Below are 9,209 nucleotides of genomic sequence, written 5' to 3' on the forward strand. Positions count from 1 at the left end.
GCCCGCCGCCCTGCTGGCCGTTCCCGGCGCCCGGCGCGAGGTCTTCGAGAGCACATCTTTCCAGGGCAAGGAGCAGGCGGCCGGACCGTCGGCCGCAGCGCCACACCTACTGCACCACCACCACCACCACGCGCCCCTCGCCCACTTCCCCGGCGACTTGGTGCCTGCCAGCCTGCCCTGCGAGGAGCTGGCTGAGCCAGGCCTCGTGCCTGCCGCCGCTGCGCGCTATGCGCTACGTGAGATCGAGATCCCGCTGGGGGAGCTGTTTGCCCGCAAATCGGTTGCGTCCTCGGCGTGCTCAACGCCGCCGCCCGGGCCCGGCCCTGGCCCTTGCCCCGGGCCCGCCTCCGCTTCGCCTGCGTCCCCCTCGCCAGCCGATGTGGCCTACGAGGAGGGCCTGGCGCGCCTCAAGATCCGCGCGCTGGAGAAGCTGGAGGTGGACCGAAGGCTGGAGCGGCTAAGCGAGGAGGTGGAGCAGAAGATCGCGGGCCAGGTGGGCCGGTTGCAGGCGGAGCTGGAGCGCAAGGCGGCTGAGCTGGAGACTGCCCGGCAGGAGAGCGCGCGGCTGGGGCGGGAGAAAGAGGAGCTGGAGGAGCGCGCGTCAGAGCTCTCGCGCCAGGTGGATGTGAGTGTGGAGCTGCTGGCCTCGCTCAAGCAGGACCTGGTGCACAAGGAACAAGAGCTGAGCCGAAAGCAGCAGTGAGTAGATCTCTGGGGACCTGTGAAAGGGTGTGCGGTGCCAGTCATTGTGCTGCCGTCGCTACCACCATAAGCTTTGCCTGAGTGTCTCTGTGTACGTGGCCATAGCTTTGTAATACAGAATCTGTAGCCATAAGCATGCAATGGGATTGGGGAGGAAAGGGGGGCAAGAATGTCATGAAGATGTGTGTTTGGCACCATGAGTACATGGCAGGTACCACGTGCCTGTTTGTCAAGACTGTATCTTTCTCCTCCTTGTCCTCTGTCCTAGCCAAGCCAACTCTGCATTTTGGCACCAGATTCTTGTCCCTTTCTCCTACTCAAAGATATGGTCCAGTTTTCCCTTCTCCCTTTTCCACTATTAGATTTTCCCTATCTGCATATTATTTCTAGAAGCATGCAGACACGATGTCATTTCTCCTATCTGCCACAACCTCTCTTCCCCTTAATCTACTGCCCCCTTTGTCTCTCTTCCTTACAGAAGAACAACTCCAACTTGCCTGCAATTTCTTTCCTCACTTTCTCTATTAAACCCAATGTGATTAGGTTTCCACCTCCACCACTGTCACCAGTGTTAACTCCACCTCATGTCACCAGGGATCTTCATGTTGCTAAGACCAAGCCATCATCATACTTGACCAATCAGCAGCATTGGACACACAACTGGTTCTTGAAAGACTTTCTTGATTTGGCTTCCAGGACACTCTCTTGGAATTTCCTTCTATCTTTTTGTCTGCCCCTTTTCAATCTTCTTTACTGGCTTCTCATTTCTCTGGTCTTTAAGTGTAAGATTATAACTACAGATGGTCCCCAACTTACAATAGTTCAATTGACAAATTTTTCGACTTAATAGTGGTGCAAAAGTGATAACCAGTAGAAACCATACTTTAAGTAAGTGATAACCAATAGAAACCATACTTTAAGTACCCATGCAACCATTCTGTTTTTCATTTTAAGTATGGTGTTCAATAAATTATATGAGATATTCAAGTTATTGGGCTATGTGTGGGGATGTGTGATGGGGCCGTGTGCTCAGGAGTGTGTTCGGAGGCTGTGTATTGAGAACCCATGTGACTGAGCAGGCCCAAGTGAGGTAGATGTGACTGGCTCTGGTGTATGGATTGTCTTTGGGGCTGGGTGGGGAGTATATGACTCAAAGTGCATGTCTGTGCCATTGTTGGGGGCCATGTGCTAGGCATGTGCTGCATGGACCCACATGACCATGAGCAGACTCTGCAGACAGCTGTGTCCTGTGTCTCCCTCCGAGGGTGGGTGGGCAGCCAGGCCAAGGCCCTGGGGTGAGAGACTGCTCCCGGCCCAGGGAGGTGGTGCAAATCGATCAGTTCCTGAAGGAGACGGCAGCACGGGAGGCCAGTGCCAAGCTGCGGCTACAGCAGTTCATTGAGGAGCTCCTGGAGCGGGCTGACCGTGCTGAACGGCAGCTGCAGGTCATCAGCAGCAGCTGTGGCAGCACACCCAGTGCCAGCCTGGGTCGTGGAGGTGGGGGCAGTGGAGCAGGCCCCAGTGCTCGGGGCCCAGGCAGAATGGTAAGTGCCCACCTGCCTTCCCTCCTCCACTTGCAAACCTGGCCCCCCCATGACTTCCCTTCACACATGGCTTGTCATCCCCCATAATATCCCATGCTTTCCTTCTCTGGCTCTTCCCCCATGAGGGGTCCAGGAACAGGAAGCCCCTCTGATGGGGGAGGAGTGCCAACCCCTGAGGCTTTAGTGAGATGTGATCCAGTGGCCCTCATGGGCCTATCTCTGCCTATCCCTGCAAAATGAGAGCCCAGGAGCTATAGGCTAGGGTCTGGGGTGGTGGGCAGGTATAGGGAGGGGCTGGGGAGCCTGCCTCTCTGGGCTATCCGTCTATCCATTTGTCCATCTTTCCCAACCTTTTTCCTTCTCTCCTCTCCCTCCTCTTCTCTCCATCTTGTGCCCTGTTTCTCCCCCTGTTGCCTCTCATCCTCTTGCCTTCTCTGCCCACTTCCTTTCCCTCCTGCTCTGGGGGCCCACAGCGAGAACACCACGCGGGCCTGGCCATGCCCAGCACATATGCAGTGTCACGGCATGGTTCCTCTCCAAGCACAGGGTAAGCCTCGGGCCTGGCCCACCCCACCTCACCCTGGAAAGATCCGCTGGCCTGTCAGGAGCTTGTCATCCCCTTCCCCTATCCTTCTGTCCTTACACAGAGGGAGCTTTGGGAAAGTAGGGCAGGTGGGTTGCCTTTGGCTGGTGGTAGGGGGTGGATGAAGAGTTCAGGCAGGTCTGGTTCCCCTCACAACTTACTGTCTGGTCCACCCCAACCCAGGGCCTCCAGCCGCGTGCCAGCTGCATCTCAGAGCTCAGGCTGCTATGACAGTGACAGTCTGGAACTGCCCCGACCAGAGGAGGGGGCCCCTGAGGACAGTGGCCCCGGGGGCTTGGGCCCACGGGCGCAGGCTGCCAACGGGGGTTCAGAGAGGTCCCAGCCTCCTCGCAGCTCAGGCCTGCGGCGCCAGGCCATCCAGAACTGGCAGCGCAGACCCCGCCGACACAGCACCGAAGGGGAGGAAGGTGACGTCTCAGACGTGGGCTCCCGAACCACCGAGTCAGAGGCTGAGGGGCCATCAGATGTCCCCCGCATGGCGCCTGCTATGGCTGGGCCATTGAGCAGCTGCCGGCTCTCAGGTAAGTCCTGGGAGGGTGGCAGAGGAGCCAGCCTTTCCCATGGTCCCAGGTCCTCTGAGGGGACACAGGACCCGGGCAGACCCTTTCCCTAGACCGTCCCACTTCTATGGTTGCCCTTTAAGACTGAGGCAGTAACTTGAGTGACTGGGCAGGGCTGCAGGCACAAGGGTGCCCTGCTCAAGGGGGGGCAAAATGGGGGCCCATTCACATGATTGTCTCATTAACATTTATAGGAGAATAGTTGAGTGCTGACTGCAGACTATGAAGCCCTTGAGGGAGAGCCACCTGCCATATTCACAGATGGCTCTGCACACACAGGGGGTTAGAAGGCCAGAGGGTTAGCTCAGGAGTGCAGCTGCATCCACTGTCACCATTCTGGGCAGCCCCTCTCTGCCTTTGGGTTCCACAGGCCCAGTTTATGCTCTAGTTCTCCCAACCCCTTTCCTTCTCCAAATATGACGTAGTTACCTCATGTAGGGGGTGAGGTTGGACTGTTAGGTGATATACAGCCTTAAAAAGAAAGTTTACATGAGGAAGGAACACCTTTTTGTAATTTAAGGGCTGGGGTACTGCAAAGCAGGGGAACCAGAGGCCCCTTATACTTCCTCCCAAGACACTGGGCCTCCTGCAGCTCCTTTGCTGTCCCAGCTCCCCACTGACATCCTAACACTAACCTCCAATCCTCCATGCTCACCTTTGACCTCCTGGTATTCTACAGCCCGCCCCGAGGGGGGCAGTGGGCGGGGTCGGCGAACTGAGAGGGGCAGCCCCTCTCGCTCCAACGAGGTCATCAGCCCAGAGATCCTCAAGATGCGAGCTGCCCTTTTCTGCATCTTCACCTACCTGGACACACGCACGCTGCTGCACGCTGCTGAGGTCTGCCGGGACTGGCGCTTCGTGGCCCGCCACCCCGCAGTATGGACAAGGGTGCTGCTTGAGAATGCACGCGTCTGTTCCAAGGTACCTGCCCCTGCCTGCCACCCTCACCCTGCTGTGAGCTTGCCTTTATCCTAGTAGAATCTTGCCCCTCAAGGTCTGGTTCTGCAAACCTTGAAATGCTCTTGTGGGGGCCTCTCACCCTGAGGCTGGCTCACCTTCAACCAACCAAGTTCAGACCTCCTCATCTCCAAATACTCTTTTCCTCCCTGCAGTTCCTGGCAATGCTGGCTCAGTGGTGCACCCAGGCCCACTCACTGACACTGCAAAACTTGAAGCCCCGGCAGCGGGGAAAGAAGGAAAGCAAGGAGGAGTATGCCCGGAGCACCCGGTGAGGCCTACAGTGGGTGGGTGGGTGGGTGCTCCTGGACCACAGACCTGGAATTAATGAGGATGCTTCCCAGAGGAGGAGGTGGCCATATGCAGCTCTCTGACCTCCTGGTCATCCCCAGGGGCTGCCTGGAAGCGGGACTGGAGTCCCTGCTGAAGGCGGCCGGGGGGAACCTGCTGATCCTGCGCATCTCCCATTGTCCAAACATCCTCACTGACCGTTCGCTCTGGCTGGCCAGTTGCTACTGTCGTGCCCTGCAGGCTGTCACCTACAGGTGGGTCTCCCCTACTGAAACAAGGCCTGTGCCCTCTTGGGCCAGGCCACAAGGGATCCCTAGGGGTTCACAGTAAGGGTGTCAAAAGCTCTGTGGCCTAAGGGAAGGAAGCCTTGGCAAGAGCAGAAGCCACCAGTGTGGACAACTCCAGCTTTGTCTTTTCAACAGGAGTGCCACTGACCCTGTGGGCCATGAAGTCATTTGGGCTCTAGGTGCAGGCTGCAGAGAGATTGTCTCCCTCCAGGTGGCACCACTTCACCCCTGGTGAGCCCTGGCAGCGGTTGGGAGAGGGGACAGGGTTGGGCCTGGCACTCGCTGAGGACTGAGCAGATCTGAGCCCATTCCATAAGCTATTGGAGAGATAGACTCACACACATTAATCTATGCATTGAGGTGTTAGGAACAGGGCTTTAGAATCAGACCTGGGGACCTGTCCTGGCTTACTGGCAGCATCACTTTTGGGCAACCCAGTCATGTCTTAGTTTCTTGAACTGCAAAGTGAAGGTGATGTTAGGATTCTGTCGACCTCATTAGGGCTGTTGCTGGCCCAAATGAGATGATATACACAAAACTTGTAGGGTCCATAGTTAAGTATTTAGTAAATACTAGATAAAAACAGCCAGGTGTGTTTCACATATGAAAGCCATTTCAGGGAGGTCAGTGTATCAAGTATAAAAGAGCTGGAGGTTGGAGAATGCAGGGTGTGAAATCATTCCTCCTTCTACTTGGAGTTCCTCAAGCACACCAGGCTCTTTCTCTCCCTGGCCAGCTGCTATTGCGGTGTCCTGCAGGCTGTCACTCACAGGTGGGTCTACCCTATTGAAAACAAGGCCCATGCTGATCCTTGTCCCCAAAGTCCTTTTTCCACATGACAACTCTGTCTAGGTCATCCAGTGTGCCTTCTCCAATGCCTTGGCTACAATGTCACTGCTCCCCTGCTTCAGTTCCCACTGCACCATGTCCTGATCCCTGCTGTCATCCTTTCTGCAATAATGTCTCTATATGAAGTATTTTGATCTCCTCCTCTAGACTGGCGGTTCTCAGAGCAGAGTCTGGGGACATCTATTTCCACATCCCTGGTACCCAGTGCATAGCAGACACTAGGGAGATATTTGTTGCCAGGGCAAATGCTGAGGGATGAGATGTTCAGGCAAATGGCAAGTTTAGTGGAGTGGAGTGGGCAGGGCCAAGCAACGAGTATGGAAAAGAAGGTCAGGACGAGGTGAAGAAGGGCCTTGCTAAGGCATTTAGGTTTTTGCATTTTATCTAGAAAGTACTAGGAAGTTATTAAAGGGTTTTAAGAACAGGATTATTATCAGACTTGAACAGGATTATTATCAGACTTGTGATATTCTATGTCTTGCTCCCCCAGAAGACTTAACACTCCTTAAGACAGGGACCATGTCTGCATTGTCACCACTGTATCCTAGGGCCTGGCTCAGTTGTTCTTTGCTGTCTAGACACTTGATAACTGTTTGCTAAAGGACAAAGTGAATGGATGTAGGAAGAAATGGCTCACTGTTAACAGTGCAGAGGGTGAACTGGCAGGGATACTTGTTACAATACAGAATGTTGATGGTCTGAACTATGGGTTCACGAGTCACTTAGAATATGCAGGGCTTGGCAGGAGATGAGGCGAGAGGAATCGGGTGATCCCAATTTTCTGACTTGACCAGTTGGGACTTCGTAGGACACTTGCCTAAGGCGGGGAAAAGTCCCAAAGGAGGAGCATGCTTAGGGTTTCAGGTACCCAGAGGCTTCCCTGACAGCTTCCTCCTGCCCATTCTCCAGCCAGCAGCCCACCCGCTTCAGTAACCGCTGCCTGCAGATGATTGGTCGCTGTTGGCCCCACCTCCGGGCCCTGGGGGTTGGGGGCGCCGGCTGTGGGGTGCAGGGCCTGGCATCACTTGGTAAGTCTTTCCTTGGACTGGGATGGGGGTTGGTGAGATGCAGGTGTGGGTACAGGGCTACCCTCTGAAATCCCACAGGGACTTGGGGCTGCCTGGGTGGTGACAAGGGCCTCAGGGTGGTAGTCAGGAGGTGACCCTGAGAGTTTGTCAACAGGGCCTTCCCTTCTTCCTCTTCCTAGCGAGAAACTGCATGCGGCTGCAAGTCCTGGAGCTTGACCATGTGTCAGAAATCACCCAGGAAGTGGCAGCTGAGGTCTGCCGGGAAGGTCTGAAGGGACTGGAGATGCTGGTGCTCACGGCCACCCCTGTCACCCCTAAGGCCCTGCTGCACTTTAACAGTGAGCAATGTGGGGAATGCTGGGTAGAGTATGACCACCCCTTCACTGTGCCCTGTCAGCAAGTAGCATAACCAGTTCTTTGTTGCTCTGATCAGTACTGGGGCAGACTGACCAGGGTTCTACTTCTGGCTTTGCCACTAGTGCCTTCTGAGGACGGTGTAGCAATCCTCAGAGTTTGGTCTAAATGTTCAATTCAACAGACATTTGTTGTCCTGTGCTCGCTCTACCCACATTAGAGACATAAGCTGTCAGCCCCCATGTGAGCCTCTAGCCAAGGGCAAGGGCAGCACACAAGTTAAGAGCTCAGGTTCTGGGGCTGGACTGATATAGGTCTCAATTCTGGCTCTGCTGCTCATTCACTATGAGACTTTGGCAAGTTTCTACACCTCTTTGGGTTCTGTATTTCCATCTGCTCAAATGATTTTCTAGATGGGTGTAAGAATGAAATGAGATGATGTTTAAGCACCTCCAGGATAATTCTCAAAGTGAAGACTCCCCTCTCCCTGGACTCCAAATCATGCCTTTTGTTCCCCACCCTGCTCACCCACTCCACTTGCAGTCACTCTACTTTCATTCAGAAGGCAGGCACCCAGCTCACATTGCTCCCACCCAAATAAGACCACCATACAGGGGCCAAGGACCCATGCCCTGACCACTTAAATATTTTTTGACCTTCTTTCCAGGACCCTCTTCTTCCCTCCTCTTTAGCCACATGGTCATGCCCTGGACTTTATCTCCAGAACTACTTAGTCTCCAAAATCATGACCTCCAGGCCTCTTCAGCCTCCCTGACTGACTTCATGCAGTATCCAGTCCCCTTAAGCCCTCTGCTTCCAACTGTTTGCCCTCACCTCCCCCTCCTTTGAGCTCTGGCCTATATTCATCAGCCTCATCTCAGCCACTCTGTTCCTTATAATTCATTTCCAAATGCCCAGACCGTAGTACAACTGTCCCCTCTGCCAGGGAATTTCCTAGAGCCCTTGAACAATTGACTGTTTCCCTCTTACCCTCCCAGAGTCCACTGCAGCCTCTCCCCTCCCTCAACCCCATTGCCCACTTCCCCCTAGGTCCAGTTGTGAGCTGCAGGATGGCATGGGCCTGCTTCTCTCATTTATGTTCCCAGTGCTTGGCACATGACTATCTCTCAATGGGTGTCTCATTTCATTAGTGAGACAAGAAAGGAGGCAGGCCCATCACCCAGGCCAAACATGGGCACCCTCTTACCCATCTTTCCTCAGGCATTTGCCGGAACCTTAAGTCCATTGTGGTTCAGATTGGAATTGCTGATTATTTCAAAGAGCCCAGCAGCCCTGAGGCCCAGAAACTGTTTGATGACATGGTGACAAAACTCCAGGTAAGGGTGAGCTCTGAGGTAACTCAAGATGCCAACTGTCATACTTCAGCGAGGGCTGGTGACCTAGGTGAGTGTGATGGGAGGGCACCCTGCCTGGCTTTGAGATAGAACTAACCCACAGTTTGGTCTGCAGGCCCTGCGGCGGAGGCCCGGTTTCTCTAAGATTCTGCACATCAAGGTGGAAGGTGGCTGCTAACCCGGGTGGGGGGCGGCAGGGCCCCTGCCAGCCCCACACCAGGGCACTCTCTTTGGACCTCTGGAGGGTCCCTGATTTGGACTAGACCTTTGGAGGCCTACTGTTATTATCCCTGGCTTCCAGGGATTGGGTGATAGTTTCCTGCCCTTCTCCTGGAACAGCAGAGCAACAGGCCTGACCTAGGGCACTGCTTCTCTAGGACAGGGGCTTGGACTAAAGCTGCCCTCTGACCTCCACTTTACCCCGAGTTGGAACAGCTTTCTGGCACAGCCAGTGAGGAGCTGGCCCCACCAGCACCTGGTGTCATCACCTGGAGGATCTGCAATAACCACCCAGTGGCTCCTCAGCTGCTCAGACAGGCCTTTCCTTCCTGGACCCAGCCTCCCAATCAGGGGTCTCTGCCAGGCTCCAGGTCAGAGGAGGCCTCACAGGGCAGCTCAGACTTGGCAAGGAGGGCTCTTTTCCCCTTACCCTGTCCTAGCCTTCTGTAGTTCATATTC

The 9,209-nt window shown here is 55.0% G+C and overlaps 1 protein-coding gene across 1 annotated transcript; it reads left to right on the forward strand.

Moving 5' to 3' along the window:
- Window position 1: 1 nt before the first annotated feature.
- FBXO41 (F-box protein 41) lies at window positions 2-8,760 on the forward strand (the record flags this gene model as incomplete). The annotated part of the gene is made up of 12 exons (XM_003793471.2): window positions 2-699; window positions 2,021-2,246; window positions 2,720-2,793; window positions 3,013-3,371; window positions 4,090-4,331; window positions 4,523-4,638; window positions 4,760-4,912; window positions 5,081-5,176; window positions 6,704-6,822; window positions 7,002-7,160; window positions 8,398-8,513; window positions 8,647-8,760. Coding segments are annotated over 12 exons (2,421 nt in total), but the record flags the coding sequence as incomplete, so codon positions are not given.
- Window positions 8,761-9,209: the final 449 nt, after the last annotated feature.

This window comes from Otolemur garnettii, unplaced genomic scaffold, assembly GCF_000181295.1.
Source record: "Otolemur garnettii isolate 467f Iridium unplaced genomic scaffold, OtoGar3 scaffold00068, whole genome shotgun sequence".
Taxonomy (NCBI): domain Eukaryota; kingdom Metazoa; phylum Chordata; class Mammalia; order Primates; family Galagidae; genus Otolemur; species Otolemur garnettii.